Source organism: Pezoporus flaviventris, unplaced genomic scaffold (genome assembly GCF_033815535.1).
Source record: "Pezoporus flaviventris isolate CSIRO_AGI_PZ_B2104156 unplaced genomic scaffold, CSIRO_AGI_Pfla_v1 ptg000054l, whole genome shotgun sequence".
NCBI lineage: Eukaryota > Metazoa > Chordata > Aves > Psittaciformes > Psittacidae > Pezoporus > Pezoporus flaviventris.
In genome coordinates, this window is record NW_026892602.1 from 5,722,364 (window position 1) to 5,750,011 (window position 27,648).

The 27,648-nt window shown below is 39.6% G+C and overlaps 1 protein-coding gene across 1 annotated transcript in view; it reads right to left on the reverse strand.

Annotated features, from left to right (window-relative positions):
* The window catches only part of NKD1 (NKD inhibitor of WNT signaling pathway 1), a 110,608-nt gene that overhangs the window by 20,852 nt on the left and 62,108 nt on the right, over positions 1-27,648 (reverse strand). The window contains exons 4-5 of the mRNA XM_061469068.1: positions 20,696-20,753; positions 620-726 (exon numbers count right to left, since the gene is read on the reverse strand). Coding sequence (XP_061325052.1) covers positions 620-726; positions 20,696-20,753 — 165 coding nt within the window. The remainder of the gene's footprint in view (positions 1-619; positions 727-20,695; positions 20,754-27,648) is intronic.

Sequence of the window (27,648 nt, forward strand, 5' to 3'; positions counted from 1 at the left end):
CATGTTTCAATGCTCATATTTATTAAATCACTCCCTGTATAAACAAAACCTGCCAACTACACAAAATGTCTGGCAGTTTTATGATATTTGTAAGTCCACAAGGAAATAGACCATCAGATTCATTGCCCTGCAGGATCCTTTTCCTCCTCCCATGTGATCAGATGGATTTCCAGTGTAGAACGTCATGTTTATTTCACTTTGAAGGCCCAGGCACTGAAGACCAATGGTTAGGGCAGCTTTCACAAACGTCTTTTTACACTAATCAGATTTAACAAAGTGCGACAGTCCATGAAAGTCAATATAAAGATTTGGTAACATGGTAGCTGGCATAATGAATTACTAACAAAAGGTTCAAAGATAAAGCTTTAAAGAAAATGCCTCTTGTTACTACACATTTCAGATCCTACAGAGGATCCAAACCTGGAAATAAATCTCACTAATCACCTCATAAGGCGCATCAGGAGTAAGACACTGACTTGTGCCAATTCTGCTCCCTCCTGTACCCACTACAATCATTGGGAGCTATACACATGCATCATAGGACACTATTTGTTCCACAGGTTATTTTTCTACCACAATGCTTGTCAATACAGTGAAACTTTAAATACAGAGGACTTACTTCAAATTTCAGTTGCTTCTTGGAACCTGTGCGTGTGTCATTTTCTTTTTCTACTTTCTTTTCATCTCCACTGCAAACTCCATCTGTCTTCTCTGGAGGCAAAGCCACTGCGAAAAATGTATTTAACAAAAAACTTATGAGGAAATGTCAAAGCAGTCTTCTATTTGCAAATCTGTCTTTATAAATAGGGTGAAATTGATTTCGGCAAACTTGTATGAGAGGATCATTATACTTGATTTGCTTTTTTGTTCACTACACATCTGGGATAATTTCAGCAGACAATCTACCAACAGCTTTCAGTACACAGTGTCTCTTAAAAACATCACTAGAGTCACAGGAAGTTCAAACACAGTATTATAAGAATACAAATCAGCAGAACTGTTACTGTTAATAAGTTGAATAATTTGCAAAATACTGAAAGCTTGTGACATATTGCAAAACCACACTGCATTCACCAGCAGTGAATGAAGTAATGAAGCTGAAATGAAGTCCTCGTTCTATTCCAATTTCCCTCTCCAAATACACACAAACCTTACTACCTTCCAAGAAGGTAACGCTACCTGCTAAAAAGATTAAGCTGCATAGTTTCTTGTATGTCTGAAAAAGTATATTTCACTTCAGTTTCAAGTCAAAACATCATGTACTTGCATAATTCAATAGCACTCATAAAGAGAATCTGTTAACATCAGACATATATCACAACACACAACATGCATCAGATATGTAACAGTAAGATATACTTCTTGTGGATTAAAAGACAAATGCTGAGTAACTTAATAGCCATGCCTTTGGCTCCTGCAGAGGCAGTCAGCCTTACACATGGTGAAGCTGTATACCTGAAGAAAATTAATTCTATATGAATCAGTGGTATGAAAATATACACAGATCTTTAAACCATAGCCTCAAACTTTATTTTTTATACATCCACATACCTCTGCCAACAATGTCATGCCCATACCTATTCAGCATAGCAGTAATCATGCCTACTTCCCAAAAACCAGAAAATATTGTGAGAATGGGGGTATTAGAGTCAGCACTTTTTCACTTGTACTGCAGCATCTGTATTTACCCGAAGTCTTTACTCTAATGTTATGTAGGAACCATTTCTTGGGATACCTTTGTAAGATCTCATGGAAGTGCCAGTTCAGTAAAGTCGGATTCCTTTCAAAAAAGAAGACATGATCCCCTCCAGTTCCGGATGAGCCATTTCAAACTGGCCCTCCTGGCATTCAGCAGTGCTAAGGCATCTCCCAGGCATTCTTCCAGAAAAGCAAGTCACTAACATGCTAGAAATTAAGGTATGATTTTGGCCATTTTTCAGCATTTTCTTTCACATTTAAAACCAAAAAATTACCTTAAAAAAAATTAAAATCTACCCTTACCATAGCTTTATACTCTCAGAAATTCCAAAAGGTAAGATTTCTGCCACAATATTCATGTTGCCACACTGCAATATATATCACATTTTCTAGTCTTATGTCTTTGTTTAAATTTAACATTATTTTATTACTTTGTTTGTTTGTTTTCGAAACTGTGGTATACTATGAAAGATTCTGAATGTACAGTAAAGAAAGGAGGAAGGAGATAGAAATCCTAACCTTTGGAATTTCCTGACTTTGATACTTATTTGCAGACTTGACATTATACTAATGCTAGCTTCCCAACACAGACATGCAATTTGCATTGTACAAATGCAAGTAGACATGACATTTATGATGCACATACTGACACACTTGGATTTCTGCTCCAAGCCATGTTAGGACTCTCCACACCAAACATAAGCTAAGCAAGAGGGTCAGCTGAAGGAGGAGAAAGCTTGCTTCATTGCTGTTTCTTCCCTTGTCTTTTTAACCTGGTGTTACTGGACAAGCAGGGGCTGTTTCTTAAGGAGGTTCTGTACAGTGTTTATCAACAAAGGCATGTATTAAAATACATATTACTTACAGAAATTTGAAATATATCTGTAGAAGGGCCATTTGCTCTGTACTGACTTTGTCCATAAATACAATTCCATATTCCTGTAAGTTCAAAGCTAAGGCCACAAAAGACTCCCATAAAACAAGAGATGACATTGTTCCTGTACATAGTGCAGCCTTGTGTTTTCCTTCTAAAAGCAGCAAGAAATTGAAAGGCAACATGCGCCTTCACAACAAGGATGGTTACATAGACAGCAATTCTTCATAACTATTAAATATGCCCCTAGATTTTCAGTGGCTCATTTGTACCAGTGACCAGCTTCTCACATGAACAGTTCTAAGAGGACAGAAACATTTGTATGAGGGGCTTTTGCAATCCCTCACAATCTCGGTCTAGGGTACATGAAATAAATGAAAGGCGGGCTGGTATGACGCCTAGGTTTGTTGAAACAATGGACAACCAATTGAAAATAAAATCCATCCTCTTTTCACACATACTTTTAAGTGTATAAAGGTACACATTGGCCAAAAGACTTCTACAGTGGTCTTTTGTCTCTAAGGGACAGCACCCCCAACACATTGGCATGGCATGCTCTCACGGCTGAGAGCAATGAGGAGCAGATCTTACAGAAGGTGACTGTCCCCTGCTATTTGCTGGGCTCTGCTGTCAAAGTGAAGCATCTCACAAAGCATTCCCTCTCTTAAACCACAATGCTCCTGCATTGTCCTGAAAGCTGCTGGCATGTGCAAAGAGCACCAGAGTTCCCCAGTCCATAGGGTGCTTCAGAGAGGAACAGCACAGAGTTACCTTCTGGTTTCAGGCACAGCCCTTCCACTGGCATGTTTAATAACCTTTCTGGATGTACAGTTTGTGTGTTCAGATAGGAAGCTTTCACTTTAATGTATAATTTATGTAACGGAGGAAAAATGTGCTCTGACAAATTAGTCTTCTCAAAAAACAAGAGTTCAACTATTGGGGAAGGAGGAGTTACTTCTTGCAGTACACTCCTTCAGAGAGTTTAAATACTGTATGCCAGATATTATCCTCTTTGAGCTTTGCTGACCTTTGATCTGAAGAACTTACTGGCCTTGTTGCTCTGGGGAATTATCCTTTGAAATCAGTTACTCATTTTGGAGCTCACATGAAATGGGAAAATCTGGTGATCTCATCCTGATGTCAAGTTTCATTCAGCAATGAAAAATGAAATATAAATGAAGAAAGTTTAAAGGGGAATATGGAGGTATTTAAATAATATTTATAAGTGATCAAATAATGTGTCTGTGCATATATCCTCATGTGCCTTATCCAAACTCAATGAACATTTAAAAATCCATACTGGAGTATGACTATTTTGTCTGGGAGGGGAAGGGTGTTTGGTACCTTGTTTCTATACTTAGTTTTGACTATTGACATGCACTTGATTTCATGAAGGATACAAACACATGGTGAACCTACTTATAAATAAAATGAGAATGTCTGCTTGAGACAGTTAAAACTAGCAGCCTGTAAACAGAGCTCCATCAGTGAGCTGCATGCCAAGGTTCAGATACATTCACAATGTGAACTTCCTTTCAGCTCTGCCAATGATACTAAACTAGACCAGACAAGACAACTATCTCAAAGGAGTGTGGAGAATTAATAGACTTGTGTTTCCAAAGTCCAGGCCATCAGAAATAGGTCCGCATATCATCTGTGCAAAAATACTTACTTACCTCCCCACTCAAATAACAAGTCCTGACAAAGAGAATGCACTACACAGACGAATATACAGAGAAAAATATGCCTGTTGTGGAAATCCACAACTAGAGGGGAAAAAAAAAAATATATATATATATATATTGCTTCTCATGGGAATAGCCATATGCTTTCAAAAATAATATTCCCTAACAGAATGTTTCATGAATTGAAATACTGCATATGTTTTCTTTATGATGTTCTCTTTTCTTGTTCATTATTAATGGTCTTGTATTCACTTCTATAACCTTAAGACACTATAAAAATGCGTCTGGACAATATTTGAAATTGGAAAGACAATAAAGGAAAAATATTAACTTGGAAAAATTGTGAAATACCATTCTTTCATGAAAAACAAACTTACTGGCTTAAGTGTACTAGCAGATGTTTCTCTCTAAGATTGTTAATTACTACCACCCAATTGCTCATAATCGAGGTGGGGGAGGAAGAGAAGGGGAGAATGAACACCAGTTTAAAGGTACTAAGAATTAGGTCTTTTCTTCAGGGGTGTATTCAATCCTAAGAAAAGTGGGGAATAATTCCAACTGTTGCTTAGGAATTGCCGAAAAATCCCCAAAATAAAATAAAACTGACTGCTGCGTTATGTGTTATTGAATGAGGGCAGAATACTAAACTTCAGCCAGCCAAACCATTTGTCACTCACCTCCATCCTGCATTTGAGAAAAAAGAATCAAACCAGAGCTTCACTCAGGTGGAAAAGTGACTACTTAAACTTTCACCCTCACTCAGATGGCTTGTCATTTCAGATTTCTCAAAGCCTGATTGAAGCAAAGCTCCAAGCTCCATAGCAAACGCTCTGCCTTCTCAAAGTAAGGACAGTTTCACTCTGGTTTTCAGCTGTATTTAACGTTTTCATCAGATGGATTAAGGTGTTCTTGTGATCAGAAACAAAAGAGGATGCAATTCTGATGAATGTTTAGGTCTAAGTTGCAGCTCCCAAGTCCAAATTTGCACAGCAGTTAGGAGAACTCAGGCTAAAGATGAACTGCTTCAGAGCCTCCTTGGAATGACAGCCATTCTGAAAGGTATGTGATGGATCACAGGGCCTTAATTCAGAAGGCGGAACTATGGGGGAAGCTACCAATTCCATTGTAATAAATTATGACTGGACATTACCAGTGACTATTATCTTGACATCAAGGTCATTACTGTAATTTTTGAGCAAAAGCAGAGTAAAACAGGAGAATTGACAAAAATGCCACCTATGGAAGTCAGCATCTGGCATACATGAAACTAAATCTTATGAAGTGAAGTATTACTAGCCCTCCCCTCAAATCAGATAGACTGGATTCCACAGCAATTCTTTAAAACTACTACCAGAAACAAAGGGACACGATTATCTGTACAGGGGCAAAGCCAACAAACCACACACTAGAACCTAAGACTTGTGTGAGAGTAAGATAAAAGGAAAATTAAAAAACACATAGCCATATCAAGACAAGGAGATGAAGTCATAAGCACTTCTGTAACGCTTAAACTGAACTTCAGTAGCAATATTTGACTGGTGGAATTGAGCATCAAAGAGGTGGCCCAATCAAGCTCAGTACTAAATTCCTATTGACTTGAATGAGCTAAGGGTTTCACTTCCAATTCCCAGATTTAGCAGATGCAGCAGAACTTAAAATCAGAAACTATGAGGACCAAAGGGATAGAAGTCTTTAACATCTAAATTATCTGGTTCTGTTAGTATTTTTTTCATTGCAAATCGGGTTTGACAAACGTAGCTGATATTCCTCACTGACTGCATGATGACAACAACCACAGCAATAACTATGTTTGAAAGTCTAAATTGAGAAGTTGTCTGTTAATTAACAATGACATTCACATTCAGATTTCACTTTTAAGTTCTTCTGGAGGCCTGGATTAAGAAATATCACCCCATTAAGAATACATTTTGGTTTTATTGTACAGAGTTGATTGAAATACATCCTTGTTGGGGATAACTTTGTTTGACCAAAGGTCCTCTTTGCTCAAATGAATGTGGCAAACGAATAGGCAGAATACAGCCAGGAAGGGAGCGACATTCTTGTTCCACAGGCACCAGAAAAAAAGCACAGAAAAACAGCTTGTCCTGGGTCAGTGCCAGAATCATGCATTCAACTTTCTCTGGCTGAAAGCTGAAGCTGATGAATTAGACACACCCTTCAAAACAACAAAGATCAAGCTGCCTTCCCTAAAACTTACTGTAGGGAAATTAATTGTCCATTTTAAGTTCAGTGGGACAAGTCAAAACCAATTTAGCAATAACTGTACTAGCAATGCTTTGTACTAGCCTGGGATGGGCATGTCAACCTGAAAATATGGAGAGAAGTCATGATCTTCTATTTCACAGTTTCCTGTTGATGATCACAACAAATTAAAGGTTCAACTGCACACCACAGGGTGAAAAAAAGATTCATGATGTGACAAGACCCATTGCCAGGACTTGGCTGGAGGGGGACAGTTAACTGCAGAACACGGGGGTGGTAACTCAGACTGAGGGATAGCTTACAAAAAAACCCCAACAAAAATAAACAAAATGTGTTCTAATCATTCAGGCATTAGATAGTGATTCTGAAAAGTTTCCATTAGGACACTATTGGGAATTGGTAGACTGAAATCTACTCAAACACTGGAACACCATTTTCTCTCCTGAATAAAAAATAGCCAAACTCACAGGTCTATGCAACACTGCCTCCCTTAAAACTTTGATACCTTTTGCCAAGCTCCATAATTTTACATATTTAAGCAAAATTATTTTCAAGCCTTGATACAGAATCACAGGTTTCTGTCTAGGTCTGGTGTCTATATTTTTCTGGCTGCTGAGGTGGGTGGAAAATTTTTTTTTACTATCTATCTCCTTATCAAAAAAAGGTTTGCACTAAAGATGCAGATACAGAGGAAAATATGGTCTCTCTTTGCTACCTAATGTGTAACTCATGCATGCTTAAACACTAAACCTAGATTCCTCACACTCCTTCTGGAGTGAGTTTGCTGAAAGGACGGAGCTTGTTGGATTTTGCCAGATTATGGTTCGCTTTTCCAATTAGTTCCCCAACTGGCTGCATTTCATCAACAGCAACTGCCAGATTAAATGCCTTACTTGACCATCTTCACCCAATACACTTTGATGCTCAGTTCTCAAGCTTCAAAATACCTTTTGGATGAAGATCAGACAGCACTAAAGAGACTTACTAATTAATTAAGCAAAGTTAAATTTTAAACAGTGTTTGTTGTGTTAGCCAAAAGCCTGAACAGAAGAGTCTTTTTCTTTCCTTCCTCATCAGAGATCAAAGAAGATAATTTCTCTCTCCTCTGCTGTCTCAGAAAAAAACAAACGGGGGGGGGGGGGGGGGGGAGGGATAGGGATAGGGGAAAGGATCTCCATAAGCTTTGGTCAGAATACTTCAGGATGATACCTGTAGCAGCAAGATTGGTGTTTGATCTCAGCATATCAAAGCCACATTAACAGAATGCAATCTGCTGTAACTATCTATATCATTTAACATGGGCAAGTACTTCTTAAGTGAAAACTGTCACTGTCATATGGACCACTTACCACTTTCTAACAGCATTATGTGTCCCTGGAGCTGTGAATGGATCTGCAAAGTGTTGAATTCTGTTGCTGAACAGTGACAGATGGGGACACCAACTGATCACTTGAGACTTAATGTAAAAGAAGAAAGACCTCTCTTCTTTGAAGATGGCCATACACTGATTTTGGTTAGTTACTGGTAACAATTTTGCTTTTTACAAAACCCTTCTCAGTGTTAAGTTGCAGATATGCATGTTCACAATGGATTTTCCGTCTTAAATTTTCTATACCTCTTTGGATTTTTCCCCCCTGAGATTCAAAAGAGAAGAAAAAGAAGGAAAAAAAAACCATCCACTACATAACCCTTTATTCAAATGAAGGCTGAGTAGGTAATGTTATTAATAATGTAGGCTTTGATATCAACTCGCTCCCATCTAACTTAGATGTTCAGTGAGAAAATGTTTCCACCGCCTTTGCTATGATAACGGGGCCTCTAAAGGCACCTGAACTGTAATACTTATTTCATCAGAACTGCTTCCCATGAGGAGGAATGTCACTCTGACCCTCACAAAGCCAGCCTTTTAGGGAGAGCACTGTTGTGGACCTGTACTGTAACATCATTTTGGCTGTGATCAATCAGTTGTACATCTGACAAATCTCTCATAGTTAATATTCAGTAGCAAGTTCAGTTTTTTCATCCTCAGAGCCCTACATCTTACTCTAAGAAACAGAGGAGAATGGAGATTGATTCACAACACAACTGAAAAGCAATATAGTGATTGACAGTCCAGCACACACAATTTCCCTTTTCATATGGGAGGAAGGGGTGAGAACAGTACTGAGGTGATACACTACATACTGCAAAACACGCAGAGGAATAAAATTCATCAAGGCTTGACCCAACCACTTATTTAAACACTAGAGAGCATCCAGGATTACAACACAAGAAATTATTCCCACAGAACAAACGCAGGTGACTGCTAACTGTTATCAATTAGTACAGCCTAAAGACAACGACCAGAGATGGAGCCATCCTGTGCTACATACTGCTCAAAAGACAGAAGAGGAGGCATTTTGGAGCATGGTTTGGAGCACATTTTACAGGAGGAGCCAGCCCTTCCTATTGTCTAGAAAGCCCAGTGTGATTTGCAGCTCAAGATTCAGCTTCTCTCTCTGAGCTCCCTCTTTGCAGGAAAACTCCGCAATATCCTCCTAGACAGTGTCACTGTGGATTTTTGTTCCAAAGTAGTGTCCTGAAATCATGGAGTAACAAGGCCTGGGCATCCACCCTGCAGAGCCACGGGGCAGAAGAGAAGGTGGGTGCTTAGACTAGCTCCCAGAGAGTCCTGCAGCAGGCACAGGGAGCAGTCTTCATCTGAAGCCCTTTTGCCGAGAATAACCTTCCGCACATGGATGGTGGATGGCCCCACACTCTGCAAAGGCTCATTAAAATAACAGGACAAGGGTGTGCAGCACCACACTTCAGCCTCATATCTCCAAGTCTGTAGAGGGACTGCAGCTCCCTCCTAGATAAATATGCGAAGAGTTCGGGACTTCCTTGGCTGCCATCAGCCACTCCCCTGCTGGCTAAGCCCTGCTCACAACCCCCCTGCCAAGCACAGCAAAGCTCTCTGCTCCTCCAGAGCCCTGTGAAAATTCCTTGGGTAGCGCCTCTTGTACTTCTGGGTAATATTTTTTACAACTACTATTCTTTTCCTCTCTTTCTGTTTAAATCCTTTTTGGTACAAAGCTGGGCACCTTGTATGACATATTTCACTGGTGAAAGAACCTGGATTGCTGGATCAGATTTATAAAGCAAGAAAAACCTGATTACTGGCTTTTTTTTTTTTTTTGGTGGGCTGGGGGTTGGGACTTTCCACCTAACAAGAGCAGCTGGACTCCATGCTCTTTCAAGAGCAGAAATGTTGCTTCAGGTTCATTTCCACAACCCCGTAGCATTGCATTTTTTATTTGCTTTTACTCACAAACTAGTTGTGGTTGCAAAAAAAAACCAAAAAAAAAACAACAAACCAAAAACCTCTCTTCCAAACACATGACATTTTATCTTTTTCTCCACAGAATAAGGTTGCCTGCTACTTGTGCTTTGAGGTTTGGATATGATTGAGATGAAACATCTGTTAAGAAAAAAGGTGTGTGTGGACTTTCTTCTGCTAAAAATATCATGCCTTTTTTTTTTTTTCACCAAACTTGAAACATGTGATGAAATTCAACTTTTAAAATATAACCCTGGAGCTACTTGAAACTGTAAAAGTCTCCTCAGTATCTGAGGCAAGTCAGAATTTCCACTGTTCAAGCTGGGCTTTTATGAAGAGCAGACTTTAGAAAAAGCTGTAATCTGTCTAGGTAACAAAGGGCACTTGTTCTGCCTGGTGAGGTAAAACTTTGGGTTTCTGTAGCTACTGCAGCAGAAGTGGAGTTGAAGCATACAAAAGCACCCTGACTGATACACGCTTTGAATTTGGAACAGCAACTGGCAAAAGCAATATGCTTTTCACTGGAATTGCCACTTTAAGTCTGCAGATTTGCACTTGTATGTTTGTAAGGTTCAGGAGAATGACAGGTTGTTGTGTCTAAACTATCCAGCCTGAAGGTTCAGGCATCTTTACATCTATCTGTGTGTATAAAACCATGACCCTTAAATTCGATCCCAGAAACACAAGAACAGTTTAATCCTGTCATAAATTGCACCCTCACATGAGATACTCTGGGATACGAAATCCCTACGGGCAAGAGAGAAGGGCCTTCCAGTAGCATGCACATGGGATGTCAACAAAAGCCTATTTCAGAGAGCTACTGAAAAACCAGTAAAGGGAGCACTCTGGAGCTTGATTGCCTGACTTTGCCAAGGTCAGGTCAAACACAAGAGAACTGGTGACTTTAGGAATAGCTGGGAATTGCAGAAGAATATTTTGCCTATTAAATGCAGTATTCAAGGTTTCTAAAAATGAATGTAATGTTTCATTTAAAGACAAGGGATTTGAAACAAGTAGTATATCATCTTCTGAAATACTAAGGGATAATACTTCTTTCAGTTACAACAGCACAAAACTGGAATGATTCCATGAACATCAGCATGACAGTATTATCTGGGCCCAAATCATTGCATGGAAATATGCTCTAGTTTCAGATGGATTATAAAAAGAAATTTAAAAAATAATAGAAAAAAAAGAGCAAAAAGAGAGAAGGAGGAAAGGGAGGGAAGGGGAGGGAAAGGGGGAGGGAAGGGGGGGGAGGGGAGGGGAGGGGAAGGGAAGGGAAGGGGAGTTAGAAGAATGGCATTTTGACTCACTTTTCAAAAACATATTTAATAAAGCCTCCATGAACTGTGGTCAAAGCTACAAGAAAAATAACTGGTAATAATCGTTGCTGGGAAATTCAAAGTAGAAAAGGACCTTTGTTCTACAAGTATAATAAATGAAACCACTGGTATTCATCATGTTTCCAGAGAGATTGTATTCAAACTTTTGACTTGTACCCATATTTCAGTCTTTGTTCTTGGTGGTAGATATCCTGGGGCAAAGTTCAAGAACATTTTTATACTGCTGCATACAGTAACGCAGCTTTATCTCTACCATATACACAGATCAGCCGTCTCTCACGGATATGCCTGAGTCCATCAGTTTTTCAGGGTGTTATCTGATGTTAGACCCTGCCTTCCACATTAGTCACTACTGCAGAAGCAGGAGAGCAGGACACACACACGGATGTGGCAAGCTGTAACCCAACCACCTTGGGTGGTGTTAGGGGTGTGACGGGCTACCCACGTGGTGGACAGCTAGTGCAGAGCTGGGCACCATCCTGCATTCCTGTGCACTCAGTGTGTTACTCAGCCTAAGTTAGATGAACAGCTCAGATATGCCTACAAAGGATACAGTTCCTTCCTTCTCTGAATCACAACCTTGACGGCCCAAGGGAAACACCAATGACCAAGACTGATTGGGTGAGTCCAAACTACGGAGGCTTAGCCCTTTAAAACCACACACACAGAGCATAAGCCTTGTATCACTGGCACCCATTTCTCACCCCATCTCAGTCCTGCTATGTGGTAGCTTCCTTCGAGCTTCATTCACTGACATGAGCAACCAGTTGGCTGTCCACAGTCTCCTGCCTAAGTTCTGCCATGATGCTTCACTCAATTTTAGGATGTGGAAGGCATGCAAGAGCCCTCCTGCCTTTGATGATGTCTTCCTAAGCTCTTTTGTCCTTTGATTCTCCTGGTTCAAACATGTACCCTGATGGTCTGGATCTCACATGCTACAAGAGAAACACCTTGAGAGCTCTATAGACACAGGTTTTTCAACAGCTATACCCACTTGTGAATTTTTGCCTCCTAGTAAATTAGCTGAGAGGAAATGAATATTCTTATTATTAATTGGTTCTTTTTTAATGATCATCAGAAAGAGCATTAGCTTCTCTGTGAAAGAAGGAGAAGTTGTCAGTCTTAGGTAGAAAGAGCATGGAAAAACAATGTTGTTATAAATACCAAGCATATAATATTATTTTAAGCTTTCCATGTTTAAGGTGTTCACTAAGGATCAGCTCGATGTTTTTGAGGTGCTAGTTTTGCTTCCCTTTTTATTACTTTTCTTTTATACTGAAATATTTTTTTTATACATCACATAAATAAATTAACATTAACATTTGTCTTTCTTTGGCCACCATAAAGAATAGAGACCACTTGTAAGTTTGGAAGGTTTTCTTCTGCACAGTACTCTGAAACTGGCTCTCCATTGTATAAGTAAGGGACAGACATGGATGCAGGAAATTCCAGGCTCCGCTCTCCGCTGTAGTGTAGTGTCCCTGAACAAAACATGCAAATTGCTTGTATTCAGACATAACAGAATTCTAGCAACATAGGATGATCTGACTACAGAGATCAATGTGAAGCTATTACTTACAGAAAGGATGATCTTCCCAGTCTAATACAGAGAATTAACAACCTAGAACAAAACTCTCAAACCATAGACAAAGCACACCATGTATCAAAAACTGTGAGGCAGCACTCATAGGAGCTGGTGGGTTGTCAGCTACAGAGAACGATAGCCTAACATGTATGTAACGAGCAGCAGCTCTGCTTGAGGAGGAAAGCTCACCCTCTGAGGTGACATAACAGCCTACTTTTCACTGCCTTTCTGTGCTCTGTTTGCCAACATGTGCGGGAGCTGTTAGACACTGTAAAGGTCCATTTAGAAACACCTGGAGACCACTAACTCATTACACAGAGGCCATGGGCAGTCACTGGATGGTAACAGTCTTTCATCACTGCTGACCTGGCTGCACTTGAAACAGCAGCTCTAGAAGCAAAAACTTCTGATCCAAACACCAACCCCCATCAACTGGAACAGCTAATGTTAAGAAACACTTGTACAATTTTTCCTTTTTTCATTTTATTTTTTTTTAAGTGCCTTATGCCATCAGATTTTCCTTCCGCTCATGGCAAACAGCCTACCTGCTTCTTACAATTTCCTGGATCTGTGCGTGACCACAGGAAAACTTCTACTAATCCTACCAGTCTCATGTTCTTTGGTGACTTTTATTCTAACTGCCAAACTAAGCAGTTTTCTCTTGGCACTCTCCACTGCTCCATCCCCCCCACCCCGGCGTGTTCTTTGGTACTCCTTCCAGTTCACAGTAACCAGCTTATCAGCATCCAGCCTCAGCAGGGACTAGCTGTTTGGCAGATAATGGTGGCTGTGCCAGTGTTTTTTTTTTCAGTTGTTTCATGTCATACTGAGTAGTAGGAAAGGGTACAGCAGAAACCTCTTGGCAGCCAAAAAAATACAGCCATTGAGCAAGTGAACACCATTCTGAGGTGATCACATAGCAGATACTCTTGCATAGAAAACCTATGGTAAGTGTGCAGGACTAGCAACAAGTCATTAAAATGCAGAGTTCCCATATAACATCCCACAAAGCTGACCACAAGAGCACTTTTAAGGTAGAATTTTCAGCACCCTGTTTGCAGTGTCAGTGATTATTAGCTATTTGGTTTAATATGACAGAGACAGGACCCTCATTTTCTAAAAAGCACCAAGCCTGTGTCAAGAGTGCTAGGCGGGTAATAACAATGGTGCTGAGATAAAGTAACTTTGCCTCTGTGCAAGATGCAATCTGTATCTTTTCTATATATACACTGGAATTTCATGTACATAATATACAGAAAATTATTTAAGCCTTAGAAAAGAAATGAAATAACCCTCATAAGACATTAACTAGAAAGGAGCATGCAGTTTGAAATACTGCTTTTTACCACCCATTTATAGCCCAGCACAACACATTACTATATTACAGCTGCAAGATTATCTAACTATGGTAAATATGGTCTTGCAGGCAAATAGGTTAGTTAACACTAGTTAAAATGATGATTGTTCAAGTTTTCGTTTGTTGACAAGTTTATAAACAATTTGGGCCCAAGTACCATACCTTGGCAACATTCTGAAAAACAGGATATAATCAGGATATGAAAATCAGATAATAATGTTAAGAATAGAATTAATTATCTTTCTCCTTTGCTGAATACAGCATGCCTTGCAGGTTTAGAAATTCCGTAATGTCCTGTAAATGCGTGAAAATGCTACAAGTAGTTCTCTTACAGATATGATAGATTTCGTTTTCAGCAACAACATGTGCTTTGAACTCTGCTGGAGGGCTCTCCAATATTTACAGGCAAGAAGATGACATGAATAATTTTGTCCTCTCTGATACCAGGCAAGGGAACATCTTACATCTAGATATCTGGTTTGGGAAACGTAAAAAAAAGGGGTTGTTGGTACAGGTCACGTTCTGACACTACTTTCAGCAGGACTTTGGATATCATGTTCAGATATCATGTTTAGATATCATGTTCAGACCTTTCAGTGGGAAGGTTTGGATCCTCTCCAGTCTTCTGTTGAGAGAATAATAATCAAGACATCACCCTCTCCTGACAAATGAAACAGGGAACAGATTGCTATCAGCATAAGAAGCAGCTCCTCTGACAGGTACAGGACTAAATGGATCACACAGAGATGCAAGATTTCTGGTTACTAGAAACACTTAAGCCATACTTTTCAGGAGAAGAGTAACATGAGAAATCACACTATCACATAACTAATTGGGGCGATAGGTTAGGTGTCTCCTGAGCTTAAAGACTTCATCTTGAACTCCAAAAGTAGACTGATAGCTAAATCCCACTGAGCTTTAAAGAGCTTGTATTGAGACAAGTAGGAAATTCCCACAATCAGCCTGTGTCAGAGAGAGATTTTCCTTCTTCTGGTTCAGATGTCACAAGCAGGGAGAAAACAGCCTGCTCTGAAAAGCTAACTGTTCAAGTGATAAGATGGAGGAACTTCAGTTCACTTCATAAAGACATGGAGTGGTCAAGACAAGACAGCTCTCCTGGTCTACAGGCTGTAGCTGTGAAAATTTCCTAGCTGTGAAAATTACCTTTTCCCTGGATCATTTACTAAGGGAACGGGGGTGAAGAAAGTTCTGCAAAACAAGAGCAGAACTCTTGAACGACTAATTGAAAAGCTTCTTACGCCTTAAAGAGCAGAGAGAGAACCTGGATGTCATTATTGAACACACTGATAGCAAGTGATTGAAGAGTGACTTGCTGTTTGAAGCTACATTCAATTCCTGCCTGCCATTTTAGCTTCCCCAAGTGGAATGAAAAGTATCTCCCAATGTCATTTCTAGATTCTACAATTTCTTCCAGAGCCACCTCCAGTCATTCAGTTCCAGCAACCTACTATTCTATCTAGGTACAAGGAAGAAAAATCACAAGCCCTTTTATCCTAGACATGAAGGGTGATGAAGCATATGATTCCTGTGCAGAAGCTGCTGGACAAGAAAGTTCAAGCGCAAGAAGTTTGTACACAGCCACAGCAGATTGCACAAGAACTCTAAATTTGGCAAATGGCAATCTCTACGGTGCAGTGGGAAAACACTTCTAAACTTGGAATGAAAGCTGCAAATGAAGGCACTACAAAACTTATATCCAGCATGCCCGGTCGTTCAGTTATTAATGAACGAGAAAGAAGGGAATCAGGGTAAGTAACACATAAGAAGAAAATGAGGTTTCCATTGTTGTCTCTTATCTAAGGAAATCACTGACCACATAAGGGAAAATGAAAAAATTTCAATTTAGTGACTTGCCCAGCAGCAAAATCAAAGGCAGGTGCTGGATATAATAGACAGTACTGGCCAAACTGTTTCTGCACAGCACTCAGTAAACAGAGTTGCCGCTATTGTGTTCTAACCTCTTGTCATGCAGCAACATTGAGTCAACAATCCACTCTCATGGCTTAATGCTTTTGATGTTTACTTTGTTCTTTCTATAGTTCAGAAAAAAAGCACTAATGCACCAGTCCTCTTACCAAATACAGTCTTAATCCCAGAATCCCGAGCCGTTTGCTGTTGGCCAGTTAAGTCTGTTAAGACGAAAGGATTTGATCAAGCTTTACATAACAACACAGAAGTTAAATCCAGCAAAGAGAGCTCTTTTTATCTGTACTGCTCAGACGGCTAAGAGGGGGAAAAGAGAGAGAGAAGAAAAAAAAAAAGGTAATGAACTTGACTATGTAAAACAAAATAAGGAATTCAATTATTTCTCTTACTGCCACTCTGTCTTTTCAGTGAGAGTCTTCTAAAGAATTCAGATTTATTCTCCAGTAAAATCTTAGAGGTGAGGCTGTAACTTTCCCTGAACCTAAAAGAACTGTGGCACCTGCTGTGCTTTTTTGTAAATCTGAGAAATGTTTCTTTTTCATTTTTCCATCCCTACTGTGTATTTATGAAGACAGAATACAGTTCACTGATTAGACACTTGCCTGGTACTTGGTAAGAGCTGGGTTTGAGTGTTTGTTATTCATGTTCTTTGTATGCTTAGTCCAATCAACCATGTTTCAGTGTGATACAGCTCCCTATCTCTGAAACTACTTTTCAGTGATGTTGATGTTACCTTATGACACATGAATGTATAATAATGCAACATACATGTATTGTACCAGTGTATATGTAAAGGTTGTGAGTAGCAAAATGAGGGCAGAACAACTTTTTGATGGAAAATTAATATACTTCTTAGAATATTAAGTACATTTTCACACAAAACATTTCTATGCGGAAAAGAGCTATGAGTGATCATCGTGCACCTAAGCCGCATAAAATTCAAGCTGTGCCCTAACAAAGGTCTCAAATCATGTTTCAGCCTCACTTTATGCTAATATCACAAGTTTATGCTAGCACTATCACAATCATCCAAATATGTTATGCCTGTAAAATGTACAAAGTTATGCGTAAAGGGTGAAAGCATCCTGCTTTAACACAATGCTTCTGGTATAATCTGTTAACTAGAAGATTTCAAATGCCCCATTCAAGTGGGAAGTGGCTAACACTGTCCGCAGCATGAAGCACAGCCTGAAGATCTGAAAGCAGAAGAGATAAGGACCAAGCCTTGGCAATCTGCATATGTTTGCCTGAGCACTGGGTGGAACAGTTACCTGCCTCCTAGCTGGAAAGATGCCAAACAGCTCTTCCCCTGTGGCAGCACACAAAGGAAGGACCACCTGTCCTAAATCTTGTCTGCACTACTCACCTACTTCATAAGAAATGAGATGCATCAGAAGTAATAATGCAAAACTTCTGGAAGACTGAAATTACAGTAGCCTAAACGGCTTTACACTCTAATAAACAGTCCTGATGCTGACTAGTTTGGAAATAACATACATTGGATACTATGCTTGCTATGCAAGGCAATTCTACACACAAAGGAAGAAATAATTAGAGACACAGGAAAATGAAATTATTCACCTTACTGATGTTTAATATCCTATGTTAAGTAGTGTCTCCTATAGCTCTGAAAATTAAAACCCCATCCTTTATTAGAGTTATGTCTTACTAAGAGCAGAAAGGAAAACTGTTTTGAAGTTAAATACAGAAGCACTTCTAACAAACACTGACTCCATCACGGCAAGTATATCCTGCTTTTGTGTTTAACAACAGCCTACAAGCAAGAGCTGAATTCGAGCTCATATGCTACAGGCACATACTAGGGAATATTCTTTGTAAACTACAGATGTGATAGAAACATGGGATCCAAGAAACACAGTATATTAACACATTTCACAGGTAAGCAACTGGAAGACAGACAGCCTTAACATAGAGAATCTTTCAAGTTCTCTTTAGACGGAAGTCTCTGCCACTGGAAACAAATGACTGGATTATAAAAGGACATATATTTCCCAGTTAAGCTTGACACAGTTCATTGCTCCAAATAAATTAGGCATATTATTTCCACTAGTCTATAATACAAATCTAGCACACTGCCCCAAGCAACCACTTGTAACACTACAGGGTTTCTGAAGTCTCATTTTCTGTTTTTTTTAAAAGAATGAACAGTAATGCCCTCAAATTAATCTCTTCCATTCATCAACCCCCACTTGCCCAACTGGTGTTGAAGGTACCTCCGACATGTTCTCTGTCCATACTCAAGGTCCCCAAAGGCCCTTCCCACCACCACAATGGTTCCATCTCCACTTCAAGGAGAGACCTAATCATAGGGGAAGAGACCAAATGAGCCTCAGAAGAAGTTCTCTGAGGCAATAATGATTCCACTCATATTCAAGAGACATGTATAGAATAAGAGCCTCTGGTCCTTATTAGAAATAAGTGCAGAAAATGCTGAGTCTGGTTTGTGTAACCCTGAAGAGTGTGCAGTGTATCACAAAACCCAGTGCTAACATTTTCAGTGACTGAGTTTACTGCCTCTGCTGGGGACAATGATATTTACTACTGCTACTAGTGCCAAAAAAAGTAGAAAATATTGTGAGACCTTGAATTCTTTTTGAAGTCACCTATCTGGACTTGTGTAAAGCGTTCAATACTGTCCCACATGACATCCTTGTCTCTAAATTGGAGAGACATCAATTTGATGGATGGACCACTTGGTGGATAAAGGACTGGCTGGATGGCCACAAGCAAAGAATTGTGGTCAATGGCTCAATGTCCGGCTGGAGACCAGTAACAAGCGGTGTCCCTCAGGGATCGGTGTCGGGACCTGTCTTGTTCAACATCTTTGTTGCTGACATGGACAGTGGGATTGAGTGTGCCCTCAGCAAGTTTGCCGATGACACCAAGCTGTGTGGTTCGGTTGATACGCTGGAGGGAAGGAATGCCATCCACAGGGACCTTGACATGCTTGTGAGGTGGGGCTGATGCCAACCTCATGAAGTTTAACCATGACAAGTGCAAGGTCCTACACCTGGGTCGGAGCAATCCCAGGCACAGCTACAGGTTGGGCAGAGAAGAGATTCAGAGCAGCCCTGCGGAGAAGGACTTGGGGGTGTTGGTCAATGAGAAAATGAATATGAGCCGGCTTCATTGTGCGCTCACAGCCCAGAAAGCCAACTGTATCCTGGGCTGCATCAAAAGGAGCATGACCAGCAGGTCGAAGGAGGTGATCCTGCCCCTCTACTCTGCTCCTGTGAGACCTCACCTGGAGTATTGTGTGCAGTTCTGGTGTCCTCAACATAGAAAGGACATGGAACTGTTGGAACAAGTCCAGAAGAGGGCCATGAGAATGATCAGGGATCTGGAGCACCTCCCGTATGAAGACAGGCTGAGAAAGTTGGGGCTGTTCAGCCTGGAGAAGAGAAGGCTGCATGGAGACCTCATAGCAGCCTTCCAGTATCTGAAGGGTGGCTATAGGGATGCTAGGGAGGGACGCTTCATTAGGGACTGTAGTGACAGTGTAAAGAATACAAGAATGATTCATGTCAAGAACTTAGAAATCATTGTTACCAATGCACCCGTGACCAGTGTACCATGTGTGGAATGTATAAAAACGACCTTGATTATAATAAATGTTGCTGTCAGTGTAATGATGGGAAAGAAGAAGAAACAAGGGAATAAGCTAGTCCCCTCTTTAATCATTTAAACTGTTAAAACAATAAGGAACGCTTTTAGCTTTGTTTAGCTGCTTGAATGCTTTAAGGAGGTTAGGTAACCAAGGAGACACATCCTGTTAAATATATGGGTCTAAGATTGTGGTTAAGCTTGTGATAGACATCTTTCTGTTAATGTATTACCGAGAAGTTTCAGTATGTTTCTTTACCTGGAGAGAAGACCCCAGCAAAGGGACAGAAACAAATGAAAAGGAGCCACAACGAGTTTCGGGCAAAGAAGACAACAGGATTGGCTGAAACTCAAAACCAGGAACTGAAACCCTGGACCAAGAAGTATAAGAGACTGTACCCCAAAAACCCCAGTGTGCGTTGTTGGCGGAGCAGAGACTCCCCGCGCACCCAGCGCTGCTTGCTTATTGCCTCTTGTTATTAATCAATTGTAATAAAATAAGTAAATCAGATCATGGCCAAGGCTAAATTTTTATAACAAAATGACAAGGGGTAACAGCTTAAAACTTAAACAGCGGAAGTTTAGATTGGATATAAGGAAGAAATGCTTTCCTGTTAGCGTGGTGAGGCACTGGAATGGGTTGCCCAGGGTGGTTGTGAATGCTCCATCCCTGGCAGTGTTCAAGACCTGGTTGGACTTTTCCTTGGGTGATACGATTTAGTGTGAGGTGTCCCTGCCCATGGCAGGGGGGTTAGAACTTGATGATCTTAAGGTCCTTTCCAACCCTAACTATTCTATGATTCTATTCTAAAACACTTGGTCCCTATGATCCAAGTGGTTGAGTTTTTTGATACTAGGAAGACAGTGGTAGGAGATTCAGAAACAATGCCCTATTCCCACCTTAAAAGTTTTGCCAGGCAAAAGACACATCAGTATACTAAGAACCACACACTCATATATGCATTTGCACAGTGATTATTCACTGATGTACTCCCATATCCCTTAATATTAACTAATAAATTTTGTTCTTTACATACCTTCTAGATGAAAGTGTTCATCACCAATAGTGTCTCTGTAGCCTTCCCCAGATAAATCCTGTAAAAAAAAAAAAAAAAAATCACAAATGTACTATATACAAAGTTTGAGGTGTTAAGAAATTTTATTTAATTCAATCAGGACTAATTTAAACCACTAACAAGAACAGAGAAGTTGTTTTCCAGAAAGTGAGTCAATCACTTTTATTAGTGATAGTCAATGAATTTTGTTCTATTTTACAATGTTCTGGACATACTTGAGGACAAAAATTCAATGGAGATGAATAGATTGTACAGGGGAAAGAAAAAGAAGTGCTCATATTCAAATTCCTTTACAAAGTAGATTAATATTTAGCATTTCAACATTCTGTCAATCAAGCAAGATAAAAAAACTCCACATAGAAACAATACAGGAGAAATAAGCCCTTCACTGCCCACAGAGGAATGTTATCGCTTGGTTCCACCAACAAACAGAAAACCTTTATATGCCAGAGGTCACACAAGAAAAGCAGATATCAGACTCTGAAGAGCTGCTTCATCCCTCAATCCTGAAATTAAAGAAATTTTGTTAGCCACAGGACATCTAGAACAATACAGAAGCTGATGCCATAGATATGCAGACCATCGATCTTATCTCAGACCCCTAAAACATTTCTCTAATGGTGCTCAAGTAGGGCATCAGTGGGATTTGGAGCTAATCCCACTTACAAAGACCCTGAAGAGCATTCTTACACTCTTATTAGCAGACCCTCCCAGCTCCAGACCCCACCTCTGCCTAAACCATAAGCAGTGACAGCTATTCTCATGTTTTGCCTTCTCCCATTCATTCCACAGGCTCTGGCATCACCGTATCATCACTGAGCTTACATTATAGTCTGGTTCCCTGAGTTCTACACTTTCTGGCACTGATAAACAGTTATGGTGATAAAGAAGGATAGGGTCCTAAAAAGCTGGTGTGCTGTGCTCATTGCCACTTTTTCACCTGCAAAACGTACCAGGAATACAGAGCCAGCATTCTCGGCATCAACCTGTGAACTGGAATTTGACAGTTCAGAGCTTTTTGCACAAGGTAAAAATAAAGGGAATAACCTGTGAAAATTAATGTTTGGTTGTATTCATTATCTTTATTGCTAAGCAATTTAATCTGATAAAAACTGTTCACCTCTTTTTCTCAAAAAAGCTGACAGAGATTCTTTTCTGCCTTCCATATGCCCAAATGTTATTCTTTGAGATTAGTTATCAGAAAGTAACTAAGCCACAAAAGCATATCTTAGGAATTCTTCAGTATCAGTTTCTGCAACAGCATTTTAAAAATCAGATTTCACAAATGCTATTGGATAGCTAGCCCAGAGATCCTGCAAATATCATTCTTTTCATAAGCAGATACCCTGAAATAAAGTTAAAACTCCAGGATCAAATGGCCCTGAGAAATGATGGCAACCCGGCCCAGAATGCTAGGATTTTGCACAGCACAATGCTGCTATAAAAGCTGCCATTCTGGATTTAGCTTTCCAAGAAGCAAATAACAAAAAACATCTTGTTTCCTTCAGTTTTTGTTCCAACAAAAAGGTCTCTTTTTTGAGCATGTGATGAAGAATATCAATCATTATGTTAAAAAATATCGAAGAAATGGGCAGTGAATGAAAAGGAGCCATTACATGTTGGCATAACTTACATTTCTGCAAGTAGATGATATTTCCAGGCCTTATAAAAGTTAGTATACTGTTATTTATCGAATTCCCTCATGTCATCATTTTCCATGAAGCTCTGAAAGTGCAGCTCTGACTGCTCTCATAATGAGATACAGAGAAGTGACTGCTTGCTCCCACAATGCTAAATATTTAATAACCGGGTGGTTGGTTTGTCTGGTTTTTACTAAACTCAGAATTCTTGCTCCCTCCCACTGTCTTGGGAAACAAAAAAATATTTTCTGTTAGACTGATCAGTAAATATGCAATGTGTAGGTATGACCTTACTTATGAGGTACCTCTGAGGAACTCTAGCTAGCCGGTAGCCTTCATCTCTTGAAATTTTTGCAAAGCAAACAGTGCATCTGAGTATCAAATATCGGCTGTTAAAACGATGCCATTAGTCTCATCCTCCACAAAACCCACAAGACATTAGTTTTTATGATTTTTTTCACAAGACATCACTTAAAAATGAGCATACATTTGTTGATGTTAAATGCGCCACAAAGTAACTCAATGGAAAAGAGTGGAAGGCGGAAGTGTAAAACAGCAGAAAGCAGTAATATTCATTAAGCTAGCTTCCTCATTTTCTTACTCTTAATCATTATATGGGTCTTAAATAAATATATTTTATAGTCTAGTTTTACTCCTTCTCCATCTCCTAGTTATTTAAGTGGAAGTAGTAACCCAATGCAAGAAAATTCCCAGTAAGTATTTCTGCTTTAAACCAAATTATTATCGCTTAGCAAATTCTAGTAAAGAGTTTTTATTATGTTGAACCATAACTGTTAGATAGCACAAACTGACAATCCATCCTGAAACTGATGACACTATCATTTCAACATTTTAGTAACACATTTAAGCGGAATTTATCAGCTCTGATTCAGATGTGCTCCTCTGGGTATGCAAGACTGTGACATGTATTATCTTTCATAGACAGATATGTATCTGCAAGAGGTGTGGGCAGCTCTTAAGATTTTACAGGGAAAAAACGAAGGAAAAAAAGAAACTATCATTCATCTTACTGCGATTATCTCTTCTGTCAAAAAACCCGCAAGACAGTTACTTGAATATTTTTAGCAGCACTGAGACAGATACCACAAACTGGATAATATCAAAATGCACCTGCTTGAGAAAAGGATTCTGGACAGTGTATGTAAACTCACACTCAAAAGGAAAGTACAAAAGCTGAACAAGTATCAGTGAAAACAATTCTGACTGTAGCCAGTACTGTATAATGGAGTACTTTCCCTATGACTTGTACAAATTCCCTTAACATGAATATAATAATGCATCTACCTCCAGCAACCCAAATTCAGAAAATGGACTAGAGTGAAAGAGGAAATGCATAAAACAGAACTTGTAGCTCAAGAAATTCCAGTGGGTAGCAAGTGCTATTGCCAGGTAGAGATATTTAACAGTCGGGAGAAGTGTGCTGGAGCACAAAGGCCACACAGGCTCGAGGGGATGATAAACCTGCATTGGCTCTGCTGTTTGGCCAGGCTGGGCAGCATGGGCCTCCCCACACCCTGCGGAGCTGCAGGAGCCAGGTCTGCGGCAGCAGTGGAGCCAGAGGGTAAAAGCAACAACATTTAGGTCATAGGTAGTTGTATATCACTGTCCTGACACCATGTTTTAAATCACAACACTGAGTTTTCGAACTGCAACACTGAGTCATGAAACAACCAAAACCAGATGTACCCTGTTAAATACTATATAAGTGAGGTCAGCGAGCACTTGAAAGAGTAAAGAAAAGAAATATTTACACAGAAGGATTATTCCAGCATGATATTTCTGTAGGTTGCTAAACAGGAACCCATCTAGAATAAGTGTCTCTACCTCTCTGGGAGTTTCCCAGATAAATAACTTGGCCTCTGTCAGCTACCATCACAAATCACACAGAATGACTATGATTCAGGCTCAAACATCTGCTTCAAAACTCTGAACAGCTGGCTGCCTGGCCTGGGTAGGACAGGCCTTGCGGCCCACATATCTCATTCTGATAGGTGCTGCTGTACTCAGATTTAAGAGTCTGGAGGTGGAGAGAAGAGTTAATTACTGCAACTCCCTTAGAAATGTTGCTGAGTATATACATAGATGAGGAAGAAAAACAATCTTTAAGAGCTCCCACACCCCAGGGCTTCTATTCAGCTGCTTACAAGTCAGGCAATTATCACTCACTTCCCACCTTTGCCGTGCAATCAGACTTCAATGGATTCTAAGTTGCTGGGAAATTTATTTTGTTTAACCCCAATATCAGCCCTAACCACCCTGGACAGTTTCTTACTGATACAAGTTTCTGGAGAGTCCAGGCACTGCTGCTTCCAGCTACTGACTTCCTTTTCACCAGCTGTCTGAAAATGCTACCATTCCATTGTTCTGTCAACACCACTTTATTCTTCTGATGCCTTTGCTGGCTCCTTTTCTCCTCCTACATTGGGGTTAAACTCCTTACCTTCACCTTCCAGGCTCTACACAGTTGTATTTGCATTTGGGTTCACAACTCCTCGGCCTGTGTCTAGCCCATATGCCCACTGATTCTTTTGATCTTGGTCTAAGTATGACTCTACTTGTCCTGGCTCTGCCTTTTCAGGCCACTCTCCATGACACCCAGCACGTAAGAACCAAAACTACAGAATGCAGAGTGCATATTTTATCAACCTACATTTGGACTAACATGACATTAAATACAGTTTTGTTTTTGGTGTAAGTAGAGTCAGCTACATTCACAGATGTAACTAGATGTATCAAAGGATAACCTTTAATTTAAGTAGATAATTATGATAACAAGCACATTTTTAAAGTTTGGACCCCCCTACTCTCTGTATTACATCCCAGTCAATATTATGTTAATTAACATTTCTCTAAAAAAGTATTGCTCTTCTCAAGTAGAAACAAGTTGCTTTACCTCTCCTTCTTCAAACGTCTCATTAAAATCCTTTGATTTAACCTAAGATACTCAATTTTCCACATTTTTGGCAGAAAATATGCATTTTTCCTGATTAAGTGAAGTTCTTATCAAGGTATCATTATCCACCACTTTCCCCAAGTAAAACAAGTGCAAAAGCAAATTATCAACCAAGAAAACTTTCCTCCCTATCTTGAACCAGCTGAGTGAAACATGTATTTTTTTCTCTCTTTATTCTCATATTGATGCAATAAAGTTCCAGTACTTTTGGAAAGAGCAAAGTTGAACACATTTCACAACAGCAAGGGACAAAATATGTGGTAACTCTAATCTGTAGAGTAGATTTTAGAATGGTTTTAAAGTAGATGCCGACAAGAATGCCGTGTCACCTATGCACAAACTTTCATTCTTGATGTAGACAAAAAATAATCCCAAGAAATAGAGGTTCAAGAGAATAAAGATGCCCTTTGGCTTTTCACCCAAATGACAGAGAGCTCTGTCAGCTCCGAAGTGGCTATTGAGAAAGTTTCAGTCTCACATGCAAGAAACAAGTTCCCCGAGCAAGTCTGATTTTTATATAGTGAGTCCTTAGCAGATCTGAAAAACCTATTCTTTTGAAGATGGCTCAGGAGACCTATCCAAACCCCAAAGCAGTTATTAATATTATTTTATTTATTTTTCTTTTAGAATCTTGTCCAGACTTGAAGAAGTAAAAGAATATCTGGGCAAAAAAAAAAAAAAAAAAGGGTGGAAGCAACCTAGTTCCCATTTGGGGACCTGAAATTTCCCATGGACTAAAAACATAGCTGTGTGTGACTATGATTAACCCAACCCTACACTCCCCTGGTAGGAAACCTATTCACACCTCAAAAATTGGTATCATTTATTTTAGGATAATGCAGGTGAAAGCAGATATTCAGTTATTTGATCATCATTCTTTACAAATACCACTTTTCAGACAGACTTAAAACTCCAAAATAAAGCAAGCAAATAAACAAACTGTTTGTAGTCAAGACATTCTTGGAGATGACATTTTGCTAGGTTAGCATCTTTCATGCATACAATCCCTGGCAGTCAAATATACATAAAAGTGGATGTTTGTGCACACAATTTTGTGTGATCACTACTTACAGGCAAAAGATAAGAATGAATTTTGGGCATTCATTTGGCTCTCTGCATTTGGAAGTGAAACCTTCCTATTAATATTCTCTTTCAAAAATGCTTGATGCTCCCTCTCGTAAGCCTTTTCAAATAAACTATACACTTTTGTATTGCAGTGCCCTATTTAGAACAAGAGCTTCCCTTCCTTCCCTATTCATAAGTAATCTATATACCTAGGGCCTTACACAGATAAAGTATATATTACAAACCTCACTATTATGAAAGTTACATTATAAATACAATTAAGAATCAAAGCATATAGCATATAGAAAAACACTATAAAGCAATACACATTTATGGCTTCATTTAAGCCTAATATTGTTTCTCTTACAGCATATTTCACCTTTCCTTCTGCAACCATGAGGTTTTACTTTTTGATATTGAGTTTGGCATTCTGGATAATTTAATAATACAGACAACTCACCAGGATTCAGCTTTCTGTAAAGAATATGTAAAGCACCCCACACTTGGAGAAGTCAAGGTAGCTTTTAACATTTAGACCAACATTCAAATATACATTGCAATTGCAATAATGTAGTTTGTTGAGCAGAAGCTGCAAGCTCAACTTCTATGATGTTTTCTTTGTCTGAAATAAGAACCTGGTGCTCTGTCATCCATTACAGACAGGGTTTTTTTCTTCCACCATGCATGGAAGCTTCTCTCAGATAACATTTCTTCATAATATAATCACAGCAGGTAGAGTTGTTAAGAAAACAGGTTTCTCCTTTAAGGTCTCTGACAGATGATCTTGGATGGGTTTAGCTGCTTCGGTTTAGGATTTTATTGCCTTTAATCTGTCCTGATGGCCTCTATGTCCAAAGTTATGGTCTTTGTAACACAGACAGCAGAACACAATAGGTATAGCACAACAGATACAGAAAATCATCCTTTGGTACCTTAGCACAAAGTTCGACTAATACACCAGTTCAAAAACTATGATTGTGAAATACATTCAATTTGGCTGCCTCTGCTCTAGGAGCAGTAACTCGCAGCCATAATAATATGGTAGTTGTGTTTGAAATCAATGCATCTATATCCACCAGTTTGACAGAATTGCAGCCCCTGCAGCCTCATCTCATGGAAAGTGACTGGAGAGAAATTCCAGCTGCTGGTAAAATACTGTGAAGATAAATTCAGGATAACATAAACATCCCCCTCCCCCCCTTAATCTCCAGTCACAAAGGTTCCAGTTAGAGGCT